This window comes from Lygodium microphyllum, chromosome 2 (assembly GCF_053477565.2).
Source record: "Lygodium microphyllum isolate KBCC chromosome 2, Lygodium_microphyllum_v1.1.10, whole genome shotgun sequence".
NCBI lineage: Eukaryota > Viridiplantae > Streptophyta > Polypodiopsida > Schizaeales > Lygodiaceae > Lygodium > Lygodium microphyllum.
In genome coordinates, this window is record NC_141136.1 from 185,365,885 (window position 1) to 185,390,421 (window position 24,537).

General features: G+C 37.9%; 1 protein-coding gene across 2 annotated transcripts; it reads right to left on the reverse strand.

The window, feature by feature from the left end:
* Positions 1-420: 420 nt before the first annotated feature.
* Positions 421-21,135, reverse strand: LOC148040696 (cation/calcium exchanger 1-like). Of its 2 annotated transcripts, XM_087661158.1 has the most exons (3): positions 19,935-21,135; positions 1,320-1,450; positions 421-661 (listed from the first exon to the last, which is right to left on the reverse strand). In XM_087661158.1, the coding sequence occupies exons 1-3, from the start codon at positions 20,938-20,940 to the stop codon at positions 638-640; spliced, it is 1,161 nt and encodes a 386-aa protein (XP_087517284.1). In that variant the 5' UTR covers positions 20,941-21,135; the 3' UTR covers positions 421-637. The 2 variants fall into 2 exon arrangements, with proteins under 2 accessions (XP_087517284.1, XP_087517275.1); XM_087661149.1 differs by having other exon boundaries at positions 421-1,450; positions 19,935-21,133.
* Positions 21,136-24,537: the final 3,402 nt, after the last annotated feature.

Consider the following 24,537-nt stretch of genomic DNA (forward strand, 5'->3'; position numbering starts at 1 on the left):
AAGAGATAGTAATAACTATATTTGTGACATCAAAAGAGAGCTAAAATGAAATTTTTTCTGCTATTAGAATGCGTGAATATTGTAGGCAGTGCATGTCTTACAACAGAATTCGTACCATTTGTACAGAGACATGTAGCATTGTTGCATTTGTGACTCTGTGCCACGGGAATACCTACTAGCAAAACCAAACACAAAAAAAGCTCATGTTGAGGAATATAATATTAAACACACAAGTTGCACATCTTTCTGGTAAGAAAAGTATGTAGTGAAAGGCATCCAAGAGGCGAAGAGGCGAATTCCAGCTCTTTGTTTCTTGTCCCACAGATGTGAATAGGCCTGCCAGACACCTTGGCAGTAAGCAAGCTTCAAGCAGACAACATGAAAGTGAACTGCACAACGGGACTGTTTACCAGGCTCAACTTTCTGAATAATTAGGCTGCAATGCCCTTCTACTTGCTATGACATGTATTTACATGTTTGTGGGACAGTAAATGTAATTACAACCAGATAACTATACAACTGGACTACTGTGAGATCCAGCCCATTGTATAGCACACACCAGTGCCTAAGAAGCTGCAGTAGAGCAGCAAGAGGCCAACCCCAAAGCTCCTGCTGAGTATCATGCCTTTTAAGGGCATCATAAGAAGTGCCCAAGCAAGGCCTGCAGTAAGAAAGCCAATAATAAAAAACAAGCTCCCATCATCATCCACAACAAGAAACGGTTCTGGGCTTGATTTTGAGCAGGCCACAATTAAAGAGAGTCCCAATCCAACAACTGTGTTAAAAAGAGGTCCTGCATAGCAACCAGAAATGGCAATTTGTACACCATCTCTACCACTACAAGCAAGAGCCAGATCAGCCACAAGGTCCCCTACAGAGTTGCCCCATGCTAGCACTGTTAGGCCCAGTAAAGCAGGGTTTATGCCAAAAACAACCCCCAGTGCCTCCAAGGTTGCAACGAGCTCATCTGCTATAAGATAAAACCACACTATGCTCATCACAAACCCCACACCAAGCCATAGCCACAAAAATCGTTGAGGTGGTTTACTGTTCTCAGTATTGAAGAAGGCAATCAATCCTGACATGATGCCTAATAACACACTTATGCCAGCTGGCAAGAGTGAGGATTCAGCAGATTCACTGCACTGAGTTATCCAGACAGTGCCTACTAACACAGGAGCAAAAGTGCAACTTGCAACAGCTAAAGGACGAGACCAGCGTTCCTCTTCAATTACAGGAATTGTGAGCCATCTAGGTAGTCCTAAAGGCCACTCTATGCAATATCTGTAGAACACAATAAAGGAGTGCCAGAGACTTGCTTGAATTGAGTGCTGTTTCTCGCTATCCTCTAGGGAAAGCTCAATGTCCCTCTCCAGTTCCTGGACATGCACATGGTAATGGTGATGAATTTCAGAAGCATGATCACCCCATTGTGGCAGAGGAGTCTCAGCTGCAACACAAACATCACATAATTAACATTGGATGAAATAAAGCTCTTCTACATGCAGAAATGATCAAGAGAGCATTTTCTGGTACCACACAAAATGGTGAATTGAGCATTTCACAAAAAAAAAGACATTGTCTTTCCCTACACTGATCAAATTTGAAGTAAGAAACTTTTTTGGGTCTCTGTCCATGCATGTTTGCATTGGAGGCAAATTATCAATAAAAGCTTATCACAATGTTGCTACAAATCTGGGCTCCCCGAAAAGTCTACCCAGGGAAAACAAAAACTTTACTCCCCCACTCACAAAGCAAGTTGTATACCTATCCCCCTCCCTCTCTCACTTTGAAAATTATGTTACAGGGAGAGCTCGAGATCAGCCACTATGCATGCTGTTGCAAAGCTTGATAGGCTACAGCTTTCACTTGATAAATGCCATGGCAGATCTGAGGATCAATAAGTTTGCAAAAACCCTGGAACTGTTCAACCTTTTCTGCCCTCCTGTTATCCTAGGTTTTCTTCATTTTTATATTCAAAAGTTATGCTGACGATGTTTCTAACACATCATGTGATGTGCCTTCCAAAGGCCAAACCCTCAAAAAGCCACTGCTTGGGAAACAATCTCTTGGGGAATGAAAGCATCTGAGAAGACCTATCTCCTTGTTTACCCACCCTAACTTGGTACACATCCCAACTCACTTCCCAAAGCTCATTGCAAGGAACCCATGGGCAACATTATCATAATTCTCCTCATGCACAAATCAAATAATTGAGACTCTCCATGCCAGTGGGCCACAAGCAGCAGAGGTATATGGTAGAATCTACTAGAACTCACATATAGGTTTACAAGCTTACCCTTCATCAAGGGGCTTGTCACAAGGGACAGGATGGTAACAAGTTGCAAACTATTCTTTTATCAATGAGAGTCATGATGCATCCTCCTCTTACCCAACATACATCAAGACTAAGAGACATTCCATGTCAAGATAAGCTATCCTCCCCAACTTGTTTCCCAATTACCAACAAATTGGTTAGCTAGAAGTCACGAGTTACAGCCATAAGTACAAAGAACCTTGTCAAAGATGTTGGGAATAAAGGGCCATCGTGCCTTTTACAAGTGCACGGGTGTGAACACATCCTTAGCACAGTTGTACTTTCATATATATCTATCTAAAACCTAAAGAGGTACACTAGTCTTTTGTACCAAACATCAAAGGTGTCGTGCTCACTCTCTTTCTACTGCTCTCTACTCTGTGTGTGTGTGTTATCCGTGGTGTTCACTCTCAGCTCAGTCAAGCTCCGTCAAACTGGTACCAAAGCCACAGGTTGTGCACGCTTCCCGAAGCCAATGACAGTGATATTTTTTCAATTTCACTAAAATTTGTGCACATCGGACCTGAGAAATTTGGGGATTTATCCAAATTTGATGCAAGCAAGATACAACAGTGATATTTGTCTCAAAATTTGCAGAAATTTGTGCCATTTTGCCTCCGACATTTGGGGCTTTTCATGTACATGCAAGAATTGGGCTGAAATTTATCCAATTTCTCAACATTGATGCATATTGGACCCCGTGCAATTAGGGGCTTTTGCTATTTTGGCCAAATTTGTGCGCCATTTAGTCATCTTATGTTATGTACATGCAGGTTTAATTCCATGCAATTTGGAAATCTAGCACTTGCAAAATTTTGAGGGTTTTGCTAAAATTTCTCTATTTTGGCAAAATTGGCCTACTCTATGCATGTCAGAGATAGTGTAGATGTATGGTTGATGCTTTGAGCACAAAATTTTGGGGCTTTTGACCGTGTGTGTCAAATTTTGTGCCCGTGGGTACATGTACAACAGAAATTGCAGCTAAAATTTGGGACTTCTCATGTAATGTGATGTATTTGTCCTTGGAACAGCTATAATCATTTGTGGAGTGCTGTAGCACAAGGTTTAGTGCTTCTGAAAATTTATTTGCAGATTTGAAATTTCTGCTTTTACGTGGTTATTTATTGCTGGTTGGTACTTGTTTGTACCTTGGTCACTTGTGTGACAATTTGGGCTCGCATTTGCTGAATTTTTTGGTCACATTTGGGCTAAAAATCATGGCTGGCAACAGTGACAACAGTCATCTCATGCACATTAAGAAGCTTGAAGGAGCACATAACTTTGCAGTCTGGCAAAAACAATGCTATAATATCCTATTGCAAAAGAAGCAGGCAAGGCCGATTAAGACCAAAGGGACAAAGCCCGCAAATATGGAACAAGAAGACTGGGATGAGTTAAATGAGCTTGCACGCTCAACCATCGAGCTATCGATTTTTTATGCCTTGCTGTTTAACATTGAAGGTTTGGATTCTGCCTATGCTATATGGACTCAATTGGAAAATTTGTATGCCCAGAAGAGTGCCGCAAGCAAAGTTTATTGGCTGAAAAAAGTTTATGGATTTGCGTATGAAAGAGGATACAACAATGTCTACTCACTTGAGTGAAGTTTAACTCCATTTTCAGCCAGCTGATTGCCTTGAAGTTCATGATTGATGAAGAATTTAAGGCTACGTTCTTGCTTTGCACTCTGCCAGAGAGTTGGGATACATTCAAGACTGCTATGAGCAATTCTAATGTGATCCTTTTGTATGTTGATGTAGAGAGTGCTCTACTCATGGAAGAAATGAATCGGCAAAACAATACATCCAATAAGTCTTCCAATGCTTTGCATACTAGGAACAGATCACAACAGAAAGGCAAATCTGATAGCAAGGGACGCAATAAATCATGTGGTAAGGATGTTGAATGCCAACATTGTGGCAAGAAGGGTCACTTTAAAAGTGACTGCTACAAATGGAAGAAAGAGAAAGGAAAGAGCAAGAAGACAGATGATAGCAAGAAAGAGAAGAAAGAGAGTCTGCCTAAGAAGAGCAGTGTCAAAATTGAAGAGGTGAATGTAGTCACTCATGACAGTGACAATGGGAATGACGTACTCTTTGTCTCTTCACACTTTAGTACACATGCTTTACTTGCAAATACGGATGATGACATGCACACTTGGATTCTACATTCAAGTGCTTCCTTTCATGTCACCCCTCATCGTGAGTGGTTTTCTGACTATACAAGGGGTCGATATGGTGTTGTCCATCTTGGGGACAACTATGCATGTGACATTGCAAGTATTAGCAATGTGTAGTTGCAGCTTCGGTATGTAGGTTCAAGTAGAATGTTACGAGTCATGCCCTCCAAGTTCAAAACTTACTCAATTGGAGCAATCAGTTTGTTTTGCCAAACTTACATGCAACACTACATGAATGCGGATATCCGAAGGTAAATCCAAGCAAGAAAATACTTTAACTACCCTTCTTGGTAATTTGGACTAATTCTAATATCTTCAAGACTATTTATATGTCAGTGTAAATTGAGAATCAAAGTCCTTTGATACCTTCAAGTGCATCCACATGCCTTCAAAGAGCTCACAAGGATTTTAATGAACATAGCAATCATACTCTTTTCAGGCATATCATACAAAAAGTCAAGTATGAGAGTACATTCTCAATCAAGTGGTCTCACCTCATAACCAACCATTAGTACAGACAAGCTATATTCAATAGCCAAAGGCTTAAGTCTTTTTATGAGCAAACTTAATCTTGCCCTTGGAATTGAATGCTTGCTATCTTATGGACAAAAAGGGACATATGCTTGATGCATATTCTCCTAGGAGTAATTATGCATTTTGATCTACCCATCAGTCTCAAGATACTCCAAGGATGAAATAGAGAAGCAGGAAACCATGTAGAGGTGTGCGTTTTCCAAAAAATGGTAAGTAAGCTAACGAGAACAATCATTGATAATCTAATCGGCCTTATGTAACAAGTGGACCTCCAACTGCTAGAAGGATAATTGCCAAAGACAACAACAAACTTGGATCAATAGCCATTATTACTGATTTCAGCAAGGAAACCATCAACAATAATGACACCTTGTCATTAGCAAGGAGAATGGAGTACAAAATTCATTAAGTTGGCAGCCACATGCAAGACAGTGGTCACTTTCACGAGTCACATTTATGATCTCTTATGAAGAAGCTCTATGAGGCTGATCCCAATTTTCATGGAGTATGTGCTCAAGAAGGAGAATGGGTAGCAAATGCATTGAGTCGGAAATGAGAAAGGATGACATATTTCCAATGGTGGACATGTTCAACCAACTAGAAGGATAATTGATGAAGACAACAGCAAACTTGGATCAATAGCCATTATTACCAATTTCAGCAAGGAAACCATCGACAATGATGTCAAATAAAAAGTAGAATGGAGTACAAAATTCATTAAGTATGCAGCCACATGCAAACGGTGGTCATTTCCATGAGTCACATTTATGATCTCCTATGAACGAGCTCTATGAATGATCCCGATTTTTAGGGAGTGTGTGCTCAGGAAGGAGAACGGGTAGCAAATGCATTGAGTTAGAGATAAGAAAGGATGACATATTTGCAATGGTGGGCATGTTCAACCAGCACGCAATAAACACATAGAGCTACATGTTGGGGCTGACTGTTGCAATCTTGATTCTTTCAGCCATTGCAATCAAATTGTTCTGTCACTGGCATTCTACTTCATTCGTCTCCTCTCCATGTTTGCTTTCCTTTATGTTGCGCACTCTCACAATGTGCATTTGTCCCACCTAGCATTCCTATGCATTCAACATTTTGTTCTAGCCTAATCATGTTTGTTTCCAGCCCAATGCACCATTTCAATTCTACCATGTGGCAATTTTGGATGGCTAGTTTATCAATATTTTGCATTTTATTGTCTCGCAAATTTTTAATGCAAATTTTGGCAGCGGCTGACCGTTTTTTCACCTACTGTATGTTTATTATGCTGCTTTATTTAGGGGTGATCATTCACCAAATTCATTTGCCTCTATCCTCTAATACATTGCCTATAACTTTGGCATTCTTCTGCCACTTTTCAGCACCTTGACTTTTTCAACCATGCCTATGGCTGCAAAAACCAAGCTTCCTCCTCAGATAGGGTGGTAAATAACCTCATTAAGTACTAATTATAGCAAGTATAAAATTCACATAAATTTAAAATGCACACTTTACCACTTTAGTATTGGATATTGGACACCCAGTTGGCCCCAAAACTAGCGCCACTTGCGGTATTTCTTTATCTTATATTGCAAATGGAAGAAGTACAACTGACATCCTCTGATCCCCTCCGCTAATCCAAGTGCCTCTTGCTATCAAAACTGACCAGCAAGCCTCCAAACCAATTTGTCCCTTGGTTTGCTTAGGAATTGGCCTTCACCCTGCTCTTTGAAAAACAAATTCAACCCCAAATTTGATATTGGTTGGCTGGCCTCTTGAGTCTCCCTGAAGTTCCTCAATTTCAATTGCTTGAATTCAAATCTTAGGCCCTCAATTCTGAGCACCATCCCGAGGCAGATGTCAAACCCTAAATTTTGCTGTAAATTAGGATTTATAGCAGAGATTGGCTGAAATCTCTTCCTCTGATGGCTCAAATTGTTAGAAGATGTTGAGATAACTTGAGAGATGGTTGGGGGATGAGAGAGAGTACTGTAGAGAGAGAAGTTTCAGAGTCTTATTGTGAGAAACACTGAAAAATTGCTACTACTCTACTCAAACAGCCATGGTCTTGAGAAATTACAAATGATGTATGCTCCAAGAAGAGATGTCTTGAATCCTATATGCATAGTGAGGAGAGTGGAACAAGCTGGAAAGCTATATAAGATTGTATTTGACTCTTATTTCAATGAAATGCTATTGTCCTTTCAATCAAGTGTCAGTGTCATTGTTCATACACACAAGAATGTGTTTATGAGTCCAAGCCTCAATCTTGGAACCTAATTCACTTGTGTGATAGTTGATATTGTCTGAATCTATGTCCTCATGAGTCTTGTCTACATTTTCCATCCTCCATAGCTCATGCCATACTCTAGATCTACGTCTTTTGACATGGTATCAAAGCTCAGCTAAGCATGGCCCAGCTTAATCTAGCTCTCCTCTTTGCTCTCTGAAGCTTTCTTAACTTCAGTCCAGCTCAATGCTAGCTTATAACCTCATTTTCATCTCTACCCTCATTCCAGCTTTCATGGCTGCCATAGCCAAGATGCACCCACCTCTATTTGAGCACTTGAATCTCTTCATCCAGGTGAAATCTTGGCAAGCTTCCTTCTAGACATCTCTTCCCCTACTCAAGGCGCTCTTTCTTGGCACATAACAACAAGAATTAGCAACTCTATGCACCAGCTTTTCGAATATTGCAGCTTGCTGTCGAAATCTGCCCTTTGCAATGTTGTACGTCCGGATCTCCACGTACAAGCCGCAATCTATTTTGCAACTATAGGGCAATGAAAGCCCACTAGAAGAGCTTCTTCCTCACCAAGCATCTCCGTCAATGGCTGCCCGAATGCAGTGCAGTAAATAAAAAACCAATGGTCTGTCAAAACCCTAAACAATCCACCATAGCCATTATAACTCGAGCCCTTGTTCACTTCATTTTCCACTTCATTCCAAGACACTGAAGCCTCAAACACTCAGGTCTGATCAGTTTCCAGGAAGAGAAATTCTCAAGAAGAAGATTTGGAACATCAAGCATCAACTATCGAGCTCAATATTGAGTCTTCAAGGCATAGTGAAGGCATAGTATCTCTTAATACTCCATTAATGCTTCTTAGCACTTGGATCATCAGCTCACTCAAGATCAACTCATTTTTATTCTATCTCAGCTGCTTATTATAATGCCCTAATTGATCAAATCTCTTGTAAGTCTTAACCCTTTTGTAAAAGGATAGATGCTGCCCGAGTATGCTCGTGGTAAGACCTCCTTCAAAATGAGTAAACTTGAGCAAATAGCTAAATTCAATGGTGAAGGCTTTCATGCTTGGAAGGAAAAGACCATGTACCACCTCATGAGAAAAGACCTCTGGATCTCTTTGATGATGATGAAGATAATGCAGATGGCGGGAAAGAAGATTCACAAAGTGGGATCCTTGCAGTAGCTCTACCAAAAACCAAAGAATGGAAGAAGATAAATAACAAGGCACTAGGCATCATTGCCTGGGGACTAAGTGATGATATGCTATATCATATCTCTGGCATTAGAGATGCTAGAACTGCTTGGAAGGAACTTGGCAAGATCTTTGGTACCCAAGCAAAAAATTCAAAGGTAAAATTACTCGTGTAGTTTAATAAACTAGTTATAAAAGATAGTGCTTCCATGACCATACACATTAACAAGTTCAAGAGCTTAAAAACCCAGCTTGCAACTCTTAAGAAGTAATGTTCCAAGTTGCTCACTTCAAGATATTGAGCACTCACTACTTGATGGAGAAAGCAAAGTTAAAAGCAAGGATGCAAAGGAACACACCACCAAAAATAGTCTCTTGTACACCAAGGGCACTTATGAAGCAAAAGACCGTAGTCGGGCACTCAATACCAACAACAAGGATCGGATTATACGTCATTACTATGGCAAGACTAGCCATACAACCAATGAATGTTTCCACAAGAAAAAAGCACAGCAGATGCAGAATGATCACCACCAGAACTAGTTCGTGAATGAAGAAGAAGAAGAAGAAAAAGAAGATGCTTCCGCTACCATCAACAACTCTGACATATTGTTCTAAAGAACTTTCATTATATCTTTCGTATGTTTTTCCCATAGTGGATCTCTATTTTACCTTAGTGGATTTGCTTTGTAAAAACCCTTACCAAAGATAAGAGTTTCAAGTTTTAACTTGACTAGGCTGCCTGTGAGCTAGTCTCCCAAGCCATGTCATCATGTAGGGAGGGAAAAAGCTAGCAAGTGTAGAAACTCATCATTTGAGATGGGATGTTGAGAAATGACAAATGATGTATGCTCTAGGAAGAGGTGTCCTGAAACCCATATGCACAGTAAGCAGAGTGAAACAAGCTAGAAAGCTATATAAGATTGTACTTGACTCTTATTTCAATGAAATGCTAGTTCTTTCAATCAAGTGTCATTGTCATTGTCCACACACAAGAATGTGTTTATGAGTCTAAGTCTCAATCTTGGAACCTAATTCACTTGTGTGACAGTAGGTATTGTCTGAGTCTATGTCCTCATGAGTCTTATCTACATTTTCCATCCACCATAGCTCATGCCATGCTCTAGATCCACATCTTTTAGCACAAGAAAGCCATTACCTAGAGTTTAGAATCACCAGAAACATTGCTACCCCCTCTTATATGTTCTGCACCAGAAGAACCTTGGGCTGCTGTCACCTGCTCCTGGAGGGCTCCAAATTTCTACCACTTGATGTAGGACCAATCCCTGGTGGCTGCAAATCACATTAGCAACCTCTCGTTGCTCTCTAACATCCTCTTCTCTCTCACGATGGCTAGTATAGACTCCACTAACCCCTACAAACGTTTTTTCCACTTGCATGGGTAAGTTTTGCCAAGTGGTAGCCTTTTAATCCCATTTTTTAACATTATCCAATATATTAAATTAATTTTTTAAATATTAATTTTAAAAATTAATTTAATAGTTATTCTAGTGCTCAAAAAATTTAATTTCACGAGCCAATAATTAAATCGGCTAGGCCAATTTGTCTTTCAAGTATCCTTGAACAATTATTGATCCTTAGACTAGCATTAAGTACCTAATTAATGTCTAGTCTCTAATGTCACTGCCAACATTAGTGGTCAATAAATGAGTCTAGGTCATAACTGGACATAGAGTACCACCTAGTACTTGTCAAGTATAACTTATTATAGCTTTTGCCTTTGACACCTCCTACATCCTCAAGATTCTTGGCTTGTTCTCATGAAATACTAGCCCTGTGTCTCACGTGCTAAACCACCATACACATTTGATTAATATCTTAATCAAATGTTATCGGCAAGATTAGAGCATCTCAAAATTTTACATCCTCGTGACAGTTTCACATTCGCATCTTGTCCAAGGAGACGAGGATTCTCTCTCTCTCTCTCTCTCTCTCTCTCTCTCTCTCTCTACCCAAGAATCCAAGATCAAGCATGCTTTCATATTTTTACTAGTATGGAGGTGGAGCTAGTGGCTTCTCTTTTGAGTCCTAAGATTCAGTTTTAGACACCTTCAGCTATCATCTTAGCAATTGTTATTCCTCATAGTCTACAAGTTTTCTCTTTGGTGAAGCTTCCCATACTTAAATTACTTGCACTTCTATTTCAATCTTCAGCTCCTAAATGGCTTAAGATGATTGTGTTTCACTTCCGTTCTAAGCTACTAGTGATCTTCGTCAACAACTCTCTTGATACGCAACTATTCTTAATGGGAAATCCGACTACTTGTTTATTGCTCTACATTTTTAAGATCATACACGAGTAGAGTATGACTCTCTTCCCTTAGGGCACCTTTTTGGGCCTGAGAGGAGGTGTAGAGTCACTAGGGGATTTGACTGTCTATTTATTGCCCTACATTTTCAAAGTTAATACACGAGTGGAGTATAACTCTCTCTTCTCTTAGGGTATCTTTTTGGACCTAAGTGAGGATATTAAACCACCAAAATCATGCACTTGCATTAATATTTGATGTTTAATTTTGCTCCTTAAAAACATTCCTAAAAGCTCTACTTGTGTCATAAGGCTTTATGTATAAGCATTGGGAAGAATGTGAGAATGACAATACTTTGAACTTAACCCAACTCAATCAATTATCACCATGAAAATTAGGAGAGAGAGAGAGAGAGGAGTCAACGCTACATTTTAAGGAAAACCAATCCCTCCACCTTTACAAGAATTTATTAGAACAAAACCATAGGCACCAAACCATCTACAACAAGACTGATTTGCTGCAATTCTGAAAATTAGGATTTTAAAATCTTAATTTTTACAAACTCCAAGTAGCAAGTTGATTTTTTCCTTTAGTGCTTGGATTAGATCAAGCTAAGTAGAAAGTGCTTCTTGGATGAGAGATAAGAGAGTATAAAGCATATGACTGAAATTTCAGCATGAGAGCTTATTCCAAATACCAAATAAAGAGAGAGACCTGTAATATACAAGTATGGGACTTGGGTGCTCAAAAGTGAAAAGTAAAGGCTACAAATGACAAGTATTTATTGAAAATGGCAAGTGCAAGAACACTTGTCTCTTCAAAATAACAAATATCTTATTTTAGATATCACATATCACTTTTCTAGAAAAAGAAGCTTCTAAACCTTCTATTATTTCATTTATGTAACTTTCAAAAATAGTTACCTCCTAAATTTTAGCACTCCTCAAATTTAGCTTCTGGAAAGCTTCATTATATAGATTCATCGATTCATGGTTTGTTTCTTTGATTGTGAGTATCTAGTTTCGCTTTCTAAAACCACTCATTATATGATCTTCTAGTCAATGTGGCTATTTGAGTGTAAAAGTCTTAATCGTCTGAGCTTTCTAGTCAATCTGACCACTCAACTAAACTTTTAATTTCTCTTGGACATCTACGACTCAAGTATAATTATTTAGTGTTCTAGCCATTGATCATCCTTAAATAGAAAGATGAACATTTAATCGTATTTTGAAACACTTAAATAATATAAATCGCTTTCAAAATACATGAGCATCAAATTAATTTGGAAACATTGAGTCTATATGTCTTCGTAACAATTAATATACAAAAGGTTTATTACATCCCTCCCTCTTGAAATCCGTTTTATCTTCAAGATGTTACTTGAAGTATTTTTTATCCTACGGCTTCTTCATAAATTACCAAGTATTTTTTATCCTACGACTTCTTCATAAATTACAAGTATTTTTTAATAGTCTTTAAAATACTCTTTTCACATCTATTTAAAATCTAAATGCGAGTAATTTTACATTTTAAAATGAAATTTTCAAAAATGTATCTTTCTTATTTCTTGATCATATAAAAGACTATTTGCTCTAGTTGAAGTATATCCTCATGTTTATCTACTTCAGATGGATATTATATTACAGATTCCAATTATAGAGACCTTTTATAAGGCTTCAAAAGATGGATATGAAAAGCATTATGAATTCTCTAATGCTCTCAACATTGTAAACTGTAATAAATATCATTAATCTTTTCAATGACTTAAAATGGCTCATAATTTCTTACTATAAACTTAGTGACTTGGGATAAACACTTGTTAGAGCTTTTTAGATGAGCTTTATCAAATTTCAATCACCCTCGATCCCTTTTTATAAAATCAAATATCTTTTATGATTATCTATTGCTTTTTATTGTTTTTCTTGAGATATTTGAATAGCTCATCTAACTTAGGCAAAAGCTGTATCCATATCACATACGAACTCATCGGTATAAAATATCTCCTCCTTTGTTTTAAGAATAAATAGTACGAGTGGTTTTCCATATATGATCTCAAATTATGCTTTACCTGTAAAAGCATGAATTGTGTCGTTACAGGTATATTCTACAAGGTAAATACTTTTTTCATTGTTTGCTAGCTTTATGACAATAGCACTTCAACATATCCAATATTATTGCTTTTTATTGTTTTTCTTGAGATATTTGAATAGCTCATCTAACTTAGGCAAAAGCTGTATCCATATCACATACGAACTCATCGGCATAAAATATCTCCTTTGTTTTAAGAATAGATAGTACGAGTGGTTTTCCATATATGTTCTCAAATGATGCTGTGCCTGTAAAAGAATGAATTGTGTCGTTATAGACATATTCTACCAAAGGTAAATACTTTTTCCATTGTTTGCTAGCTTTATGACAATAGCACTTCAACATATCCAATATTGTGAGATTGGCTACCTCACTTTGACTATCTATATAAAAATGATGGAAAGAAAAAAAAATAAGCTTTGTATCCAAATTTTCAAAAAGAGCCTGTCAAAAGAGACTAGTAATTTGTGGAACTCTATCACCCATAATGGATTGTAATAACCCATGATACTTAAAGATTTCTTGAATAAATATTCTAGCCATTTATTGAGACTTGACAATCTTCTTGACTAGAATGAAATGAGTCTGTTTACTAAACTTGTCAATAATAGTCCATATGTCATCATGGCCATTTGCTGATTTTAACGAGCTAAAAATAAAATCCATAGCAATGCTTTCCCAAGGTTGACTCGGAATTGGTAATGGTTGCAAAAGCCCTACAAGCTTTTAGCAATCAAACTTAATCGTTTGGCACACAAGACATTCATTGATAAATAGTTCAATGTCTCATCAAATAGTTGGCCAAAAGAAATACATTTCAAAAGCCTTGGTTGTGGCCAAAATACTACAATAAGCCATATAAAAAACCGCAAGACATTCTTCCATTACTTTATCCTTCAAATCTTTAATAATGCATAACTTTTTATTCATCAAAATAAATCCATCTTTAATAACATAGAAGTTAACCCTTTTCTCAAGTTGTACACTCTCCCAAATGATTTTAAAATCTTCATCAAGAGCATACATGTCTCTTATACTAGTGAAATTTAAATGATGAATTATCAACATTGCATGAATCTAAGATATTCTTAACAGTGTATCAACTGCCTTGTTTTGCTTCCCATGAATATATAATATTTGAAAGTTAAATTGAGCTAAATAATTGAACAATCAAATATACTTTCCAAAAATCTTTGGTTAGTTGAGAAAATGTCACAATCTGTCTTAATGAGAAATTCTTCACCTAAAAGATAGTATCTCCAATCTTTTAAAGCTTGAATGATAGCCATTAACTCTCTTTTATAGACAGTAGCATTTTTTCCTGCATTTTGAAACCTTTTATGATATATTATGATTTTGACATTTTATTAGTTTGCTTTCTGACATTTTATGATATCTATGACATTTTGATATCTCATTTTATAATATATTATGACATTTTATGATATATTATGCATTTTGATATCATAGATAACTCATAAATGAGACTAAAGTTCAACTCCCAAAACAAAAATAGATACTAGATTGACAAAGTCCAATAACTAAACAAAATCGCAAAAAATCAATATCTCATCCAAAATCTTGAGCCCTCACGAATCATTACACAAAATCATCATCTTATTTAACATCACCCAATTGTTTTTGCCAAAAAATCCACGTTTTAGATTCCAACTCCAAAAAAAAAAAAAAAAACCCACGTTTTTTACTCTCAAAAACACTTCTTACTTTAAGAAACATTTCGTAAGTTTCAAACTTAAAAAAAATGTGTTTCTTAGCTGCTATACCTACAATAGCCTTGATTTTTTTTAACCCATCCGAATCCCATCTTTGGATACAATATGGCCTAAGTAGTCAATCTCTTCCTCAAAAAATTTGCTCTTTTTACTAGTCACATAAAGTTTGTGTTTTTTGAGTTCTTGAAATACCATTTTGCTTATACTCTTCTTCATCTTTTAGATAAACCAAAATATCATCAAAGAAAGTACATATAAACTTCTGATGTGCTCTAAAGATTCTTTCCATCATTCTATTAAAGGTTGCAAAAGCATTAGTAAGACCAAATGGTAGCACAAGAAACTCATACAAATCAAAAGTTATACTGAATGTTGTTTTATGAATATCTTCAAGGGCAATCTTTATCTAATGGTAATCACACTTCAAGTCAATCTAGCTGAATGGTTTGCATCCATTCAATCTATCCAAAAAATCGTAAATTCTTAAAATGAAAAACCTATTCCAAATTGTAACTTTGTTGAGGGCTCTGTAATCCACACACATGCATCAAGATCCATCATTTTTTCATAAAGAGCTGGAGAGCAGAAAGATAAGAAACTAGGTCTTATTAGACCCTTCTCCCAAGAGCTCATTCACTTGCTTTATAATCTTCTCTTGTGTTGGACTCACACGGTAGGGTGGCCTATTTGAAGGTAAGCTCCCAAGAATGACATCAATGAGATGATCTTTTAGCCCCACTAATAGTAACTCGTTAAGTAAAGTGTTTACAAAACAATCGTCATACTCTTTTAAAAAACTCATTCGGTTCTCGTTCATATCTGAGATAGACTCTCCAATTTTAGACTCTTTGTGTTAGAATCTTTGACAAAAATCAAATATAAGCAAATAGACTTTTTCATTACTTTACAAATTTGTACATGGGATAAGATAGAAATAGAGTTTTCTTGGACTCTCACATCAAAATATACATTTTTACCCTTGGAAGGGAATCTAAACTTATTTTAATTCCAATCAATGGCATGATGTACATAATCTCCTATCTCAATTCGTAGTTTCCCAAGAATAGGAGTAACTTTAGACTCCATTCCTTGAAAAGCGGCACCTAACATTTCTAGTATTTTAAATCTCTCCTTTGATAAATGTAGAGCTTCAACAACCTGAGGATGGATATAATGATCTATAGCCTCTGTATCAAAATAAATAAGAACATGTTAATTAGCAATCTTATCCCAAGCCCTAAAAAGCTTCATTTTCTCTGATGGGGTTTTATCATGTTGCAAGGATTCCTTAGATACAGCATTTGCTTGAGGTGTCTTTTGGGGCTGGTTTTCCTTCTTTACCTTATTAGGACATTGACCAAGCCATGCAATCCTTCAGCTTCTAAGGCTACATCTTGGGCTATTTCCAAAGTATCAAGCTTTGTCATCTTGACAACTTGCCGTACCGTCAGATGTAATCCATAGATAAACTCTCTCATCTTCATATTGGAAGAAATTTTATTAAGAGATGTAAATTTAAGAGAAACAACTGCAAACTTATTGATATACATTTCAACATTGTCTCCATGGCTTTGCTTTAGCTCATCCTATACTTGTTACGTGTCAGCTTCAAAACATAAAGGTAGAAACTTCTTATTGAACATCTCCTTTAACTCTTTCTAAGAGTTGAATTCCTTTTCCTCTAGAACAACCTTGAGCCACCAATTCAAAACACTATTCTTCAGATGTATTTTAACCATTCTAATTTTTTAGCTTTCTATATAATCTTTACTACCAAAAAAAACGTCAAACTATCTAATTAAAAAAAACAGCTTTTTAAGAATCTCTCTTACCATAGGAAATGTCAACCTAAACGCTCTCTCTCCAGGATTATAGTCTCTTTTAGCATCATTTTCATTTGCTAAAAGTATCTTTGGATATTCAACTACTATGGAAATAGACAATTATTTGACTTTCTCCTTGCCATTCTTCATACAGGGATTCTTGGGACGAGAAATCGGCTTGTATATGATGAGACTTTCAAGTCACCACTTGGATAGATCCTTAAAAGATAGGTGATGTGTTACCTTTCATACACTTAATTCCATTAATAACATTGATACCTTTTATGCTGAGATAAGCTTTCACAGCCATAATACCATATGTCTAAAGAGCCTTCTCAATAAGAAAATCTTCAAAGACCTACGCTTCAGCCTATGCTTTAGCTCTTTTCTCCATCAAAGATTAAATTTATGGATCGGCTTCCACCTCCTTGTGTCTTTGTATCTTCTCATAATCAAAGAAGTATATAGATATGAAGTGTCAAGAGCCTTCTGGTTGTTCACCAAAATTCTCTTCACCTCTTGACATGGTGAGAAAGTTGAGTCCAAAGATCGTCACCCAAAAAAGTTTTTGCAAAGAAGAAGTCCCTGCTCTCATATCAGTGTAAATACTGGAAAGAACATCAGAATGACAATACTTTAAACCTAACCAGCACGATCAATTATCACCATGAAAATTAAGAGAGAGAGAGTGTGTGTGAGAGAAAGAGGAAAGAATCGACACCACATTGAGAGGAAAACCGGCCCCTTACCCTTTACATGAATTTTTTGAAACAAAATCACATACACTAATTGCCTAAACCATATATACAAGGGCTGATTTGCTACAATTCTGAAAATTAGAACTTTGAAACCCTAATTTCTGCAAACTCTGAGCCACAAATTGATTTTTTTCTTTCATGCTTGAATTAGATGAAGCTAAGTAGAAAGTGATTCTTAGATCAGAGATACAAGAGTACAAAGCAAGTGGTTGAAATTTCAACATGAGAGCTTATTCCAAATGGAGACAGAAACCTCCAATATATAGGTGTGGGGCTTGGATGCTTAAAAGTAAAAATAGAGACTACAAATGACAAGTGTTTATTGAAAATGACAAGTGTAGAGACACTTGTCTCTTCTAAATGACATAATCTATTCTAGATGCCACATGTCACTTTTCTAAAGCAAGAAGCTTCCAAACCTTCTACTCTAAAAATCTCACAAATGGTTAAGAATTTAAGATAACTGCTGAGACAAAATTATTTCTTATAAAATTTCGAAGCCTTTGACATGAACAAAATTTCCATTTGAGTAGCTTTCAAATAGAGTAATCTCCTAGATTGTATCAATCGCCAAATTTAGCTTCTAGAGAGCTTCATTATATAAGTTCACCGGTTCATGATTTGTGTCTTTCATCATGAGCATATGGTTTCACTTTCTAAAACCATTCATTATATAGGCTTCTAAACAATGTGACTATTTGAGTGTAAAAGTCTTAGTCATCTAAGTTTTCTGGTCAATCTAACCACTCGACTAAACTTTTAATTTCTCTTGGGCATCTCGTCAATGACAATCCAAGTATAATTATAAGACATTCTGGCCATTTAACCACCCTTAAATAAAATGCTAATATTTGATTATATTTTGAAACACTTAAATAATACAAATCACCTTTTAAAGTACATGAGCATCAAATTAATTTGAAAACATTGAGACAATATGTCTTTGTAACAATTTATATACAAAAGTTTTGTCACATTATGTACGCACACTAGAACAAATACCAAAAAGATCCCCTACAAAAAAACGTGTTACAAGCATCTTAATTCTCTCTCTCTCTCTCTCTCTCTCTCTCTCTCTCTCTCTCTCTCTCTCTCTCTCTCTCTCATCTTGCAATTAATCACTCTTCTCAATTAACTTTCCTCTCTTCGAATGCTTAGTGGATGTTCTCCTACTAGAGTTATTGATTACCTTGCAGCTACCTAGACCTGTTGTCCAATGAGCGACCTCACTGTCCTATCCATCCAAGTTGAAAGTGTGTCCACCTTCTAAACATTGTCCCCCCAGTCCATCACCTACTACATTCATTGCATTATGAACATGCGTGCTTATTGATTCTACTCTTCCCAGAGGTTCTCTGCCATAAGAGCTTTTATCTCCTATTTTAAAGAGTTACTATGATTTCTTATGCTGCTTCTACTGTGGCCATGTTCATGTTATAGTAGTCACCCACTTTAGTCGAGGCTTTATCAACCAACAATTATCTGCAATTCAGTCTTGCAGCTCTTAGAGTTTATTTCTCCTTCACCTACATTTTGCCCCCTTCACTATTGTCCATATATATTTTATACCTTCTTCAATATCCCCCTACTTGAAGGACTACATTTCACTCCCTACAACACACATTCCTTTCACATGTGATGCCACTCTTCATTAGTCTGGACAGTGAAGTTATCTCAAACCACTCCATCATCACCAAGTCCTTGGCTCACCCTTCAACCTCAATCCTAAAGACACAAGGCCTAGGGCCATTGTATAATTATTTGATTTCATTCATCATTCTTCCATTCTCTGTGTGTTCAATTTCATTCACACCCTATCGTTCCTTTCTAGTGGCAGACAATGCCATGGATAACCAAGTAGCAAGATCACAAGTAACATAATCACATGTTTGAACAAGCAATCATCAAAAAAGTAAATCATGTGTGGGTCAGCTAGTTCGACGGTTCGATCAGGCCATTAAAAGTATTGTTTTTATCAATTGTTTCTATTTTATTAAAAGTTCAAGCTATTTTGGCATAGCATTGAAGAGGGTCTGATAGCACAATCTAGGACGGCTATTCAAAGCAATTGATGATGAGATTGCAATCATCATGGTGGATCGTGTCTACTGCCAATGTGATTGTGAACAACAGCCAGCCGCATCTTCTTCTCTGATTGTCCTAGTTTTGAGGAGCAACCAAAAGCGTGTCTTTCTCATGAGCTAGAGTGACCATCAAATCAAGGCAAGCTAAAGCGTTCATGGCTTGGTCATGGTGAAGTCTATTCAAGGCAAACCAACACAAAGGGAGGGGTCTTCCCAAACAGGATAATGAGGCAACTTCATGGATTCAAAGTATAGATTCATGCTTGGGCTCTTGGAGCCATACCTTGTGCATCTAATATTCAATGTTGTGAATAAAGATTTGAGAACCACCTCAATACACAAGATTTTGGATGGAGAGGGGATCTCATTGAAAGGTTGGATAAATTCACACCGGGCAAGTGATAAACTCCCACAAATCCACTACATGTTTTTCTTCCACCTTGGATTTAAGTGCCATTGCTTGAAGCGGCAAGTGACAACCCATTGTTGCTCATTCTTTTACAAAAGCAAAGTATAGAACCCCTTACACGGCTGCCTAGGATTTTGCAAGTTGAGGAGAATCTTGGCTGAGATTGGATTCCCATAGCCACAACCTACAGTTATTCATTGGGCTAATAAGAGCTGCCTAGCCATAGCCAAGAATCTTGTAGTTCATGTTTGCGCTATAGAAATCTTTAAACCACAAATCTATAAAACTGCAATAAGTAAAGAAATGAGAACCACCTTTAAACAGAAGGGGATCCAGTAGTGCGGTTTCTTCCTTGTAATAATTCTGCACCATCTCTCCTGCTGCAACAACGATGGCGTACAGCACATAAATGCATAAAAATGCAACGGCTTCCCATAAGTAAACTTTCCCATCCAGCAAGACTACCACAAGGACTCCACATGATGCTAGCAGGAACATCACATCCCGAACAAAGCACGCAAGGTCAATTCGTATCAACCCTGCTTTGCAACTCCTGGCTGTCACAAGCGAGACAGCTCCTGAAACTACTGTGGTGATGAATAGCGCTCCCCCTAAGACACAGCTAAAGCCGATACCTCCTGATTTGTCTGATGAGATGAACGCTGCCACACTCGAGAAGACATCTGGTGCACCGTTCCCAATAGCCAGGAGAGAGACACCAGCCACGGCAGGGGAAAGCTTCAATGTGTCAGATAGCTTCTCCAAGGTGCAGCTAAAATAATCCGATGCGGTAGTGCCGAGAAGGTAGAAAAGGATAAAAAGCCAGGCTACAAGACCTGCTACATGCACCACGGGGAAGTCTCTGCCTCTGTGTGCGAATTCCTCGATCCAACGACTGAATCGTGTCGATGGAGAGCAGGGGCGGCCAGCATTCGAGTCCCCTTCTCCACTGCAGGGATCGACAAGCGGATTCTCGCCAGCCAAGCTGCTATTATGGCCGCAGTTTGCTCCATCACAGAAATAATCCGGCGCTGAGATTTGCAGAGCGTGACTACTGTTAGGGTTTTCTCCGATTGCTGTGAGGGCATTGACTGACTTCATAGATAGATGAACTCCGGTTGCCACCGCCGCCGCCGGCTGCTGCTGCTGCTGCTGCTGTTGAAAGTGGAAGAGGCGCCATGGAGGATGCCTGCGAGCCCAAGAATTAGGAGACTGGGTGGAGAAGAAGGAAGGGTGAGCGGAAGAGAAAGATATATGAAGGGACTGCAGCAACAGAGGAATCAGAAGCAGAAGATGGGGACGAAACCGAGGGAGCGTCATGTTACGGATCTCTACTACCTACATGGGCAATCGACACACACACAGACACAGAACATGGAGGACCTTGCGTCTACTCCTCTGCATGAGACCCGGGCTCTTTGCCTGGGAGTCGGACTTTGTCCGATACATTCACCCACCACATACGGAGACGTTACCAAAAGTGCCCCCTCTCGTATTCTTCGGAAAGTCTATCTTCTAAGTTCTAGCCTAGGCTATCAGAGCCATTCCAATGCACAACACTTGCCCGTCCCTGCTCTCGAACTCTCCCTATCGGCATGCAAAAGTGCATACAACATGTAATTGTAGGTGAATTGCCCAATTTCTTTGGCATGAATACGTTGTCCCATTAGCTTCCACTAAGCCATTCCTAAATGCGAGGTATGGACTAGCACATGAATGCCGCGATTTTCAAATGGCCCAAAGCTCACTATTGGTTACTGCTTCTCTAGTACCAAATTCTTGTATCTTATATGTTGGCAAGACTGGCAACTTGTACAGCATTTTTGAATACCAACACGCATAGATGGCCAAGTATATCCTACTAAAAGACAAACATTTTGAGCGGTCAAATCATGGGCAAAGTGTCCTCCACATGAATTTTCATGGCAAGACTCCACCACTTGTGGAATCCATCCTTCTTTATAAGCTCCTCTAAGCACAAGGTCCCTCCTTTGAAATAACAAGGTATCTCCACCAAGCATATATTCGATTGCCTTTCAAATTGTCCTCCTTTTCTACAAACTAGAATATTGAGAAGGCAATGGACTAGATAACAACAAGAACTCTCAAACTTCTTAAAGACTCTATGCTCCTTTCATTCCTAAACATCCATCTCAACAACTCCAATCACCACATTTGATTATTGATTGTCAAGGCTATATTGGACAACTAATTATTGTTCTAAGAATATGTGCTTTATTTGTGCATGTTCAACACCCTATAAAGCATTTTGAAGACTATGTTAGGCCTGCAAAGCTGCCGTGAACTGGCATTATGAGGGACATGAAGTTGCATGGTAGCTTCACTTTCCTCACTTCTTCCCCATTCACTGTATTTTTCTTTCCTCGTCTTTTCTAACCATGAATGCTAGGTTGCTTAATGGCAGCTTATTGCTTGAAGTTTCTACAAAGTAGCATTGTGAAAAAGAACAAACTTGCCAGTCGCTTCGCATTATTTGTTGGCCGTGAAAATGATTGCCTCTTTTGCCTATGCTCTCTCTCTCTCTCTCTCTCTCTCTCTCTCTCTCTCTCTCTCTCTCTCTCTCTCTCAAAGCAGTTAAGAAGAGAGAACTACTGATGTGTTGTTAGAGAGAGAGAGAGAGAGAGAGAGAGAGAGAGACTATAAGTGGATAGTTGACTTATTAACCTAGGAGGAAGATATGAGTAGGGAAGAACTTCTTGCTCTACATGTTCAACACTTAGAAAGAAGACCTAAGATATTAAGCTTGTAGTGATGCACTTGAGAGAAGTTGGATTGAAGAACAAGGATAGGTTTGACAAGAAGCATAGGATTTGTCCTAAGCCAATGGAAGAAGGAGATTGAGTGCTAGTCTATGAGAGTAGTATTGACAACAAACATAACACTCTTAGGAAGTTTGCAAAAAGATGGTTTGTGGCCCATACATTGTAAGTCATGTACATGACAAGGATACTTACTCTCTATACGAGCTAGATAGTATAGAGCTAATCATTCCTATATCTAGAAAGAGGATCGAGCTATTCAAGAGAAGAAATGAAAGTATTTCCTATGAAGAAGAAGAGCAAGACCAGGAGCATGATCATAACAACCTAGAAGATGAAGGCAATGAAGATGAGGAGCTTGAATATGTTGAAGTCTAAAAGAGACAACACACTCCGACAGATGTGTAGGTTTAGAGGGGGTGGATGTTGTGTGGCTTTGAGGACACATTAAAATATGAATATGACTTGATCGCATTGACCTGATAGGAGGTACATTACATGCCTATCTTATATGCTGTTGTGGAAAAGAGGATAGAAACTGAAGGACATTATGTGAGTTTGTCTACATGCCCATCTTACACGCTACGGAAAACAGGATAAAGACTGAAGAACATTGTGTGAGTTTGTCTACATGCAATTAAGGGCCAAGTGTGAACTACATTACATGAGGGTTGGGAGAGGATTAAGTAAAAAAGTAAAGTAGGACCTTTTCAAAGTCTACTAGTAGCATTGAATTGTCGTATAGAGGGTTGAAAATTAGCACAACTTGTGCCTGATATGGGCTACTCCCGGCTATCCTACTTTTGAAGACACAACAAGGAGTATAAATATATGCTTTTTGCTATATAATAAAGGGTTTTTGAGAGTTTATTTTGGTTAGATATGAGAGAATACTTTAAGGCTACTTTGAACATGATTAGGACTAATCTGTGAAGGCTGAGAATAAGGAATGCAAGTTGAATTCTAGTAGGCCTATTGTTGTCCTAAATCTATCTTTGTGTACTTCTATTATGCATAGAAGAACAAGGCTTAACAAGAGGCATGCATGATGTTCTTGCTTTATATTTATGGGTTGCTCTTTGAGGCCTATTCTATACTTAAAAATATTATTATCACTACAAGAAATTAGGGGTGTTTGTGACTAGGGGCAGGTTAAAATCGACCAACATGGCATATGTGATATAATGCTACAAACATTGCATATGTGACTAGGTTTTGTGTTACAAACATGCAAAAAGTTGGTGATGCTTAAAAAACACGCCAAGTTATTGTTGATAGGGATGTGTGCAAACTGAAAAGCATTGCTTATGCAACGCTTTATCAATTATGTCCCATAAGCAACATATGCATCACATATGCAACACTTAGCAGTTGTGTCCCATAAGTGATGCTTACAAAAATTGCATCACATGCATCCCATAAGCAACCCTTTGCAATTGCATCCCATAAGTGATGCTTTATATTTATGGGTTGCTTTCTGAGGCCTTTTGTGTGCTAAAAAATATTATTATCACTATTATAAGAAATTGGGGGCATTTGTTGCAATAGGGGAAAGGTTAAAATCGGTCAACATGGCATATGCGATATAATGCTACAAACATCACATATGTGACTAAGTTTTGCATTAGAAAAATGTGAAAAGTTGGTGGCGTTTAAACAACATGCCAAGTGATGTTGGTTGGGACATGTGCAAATTGAAAAGCACTAATTATGCAACACTTTATCAATTATGTCCCATAAGCAACATATGCATCACATAAGCGACACTTGGCAATTGTGTTCCATAAGTGATGCTTACAAAAATTGTGTCACATGTTTCCCATAAGCAACCCTTAGTAATTGCATTCGCTAAAACAAATTTCATCACTCAAGCAACACTTTGAATTTAAAAATGCCACGAAAGCCTATGACTGATTCCTCTTCTTCTTTTGCTTCTTCTTTTTCATCATCCTTGTTATTGATTTAGGAGCTATGGAGTGGGTGGAGCAAGCATCATCATTCTTTAAGTCTCTAGGTAAGCACTCTCCAAACCCTATCATTCCTTTTTTTCTCACTTTTGTCATACATTTTTTCTTTGTCTTCTAAAGCTTTGAGTATAAAAATGGAATGTAGGTTTAAGCTAGTGATGGTGTATGTG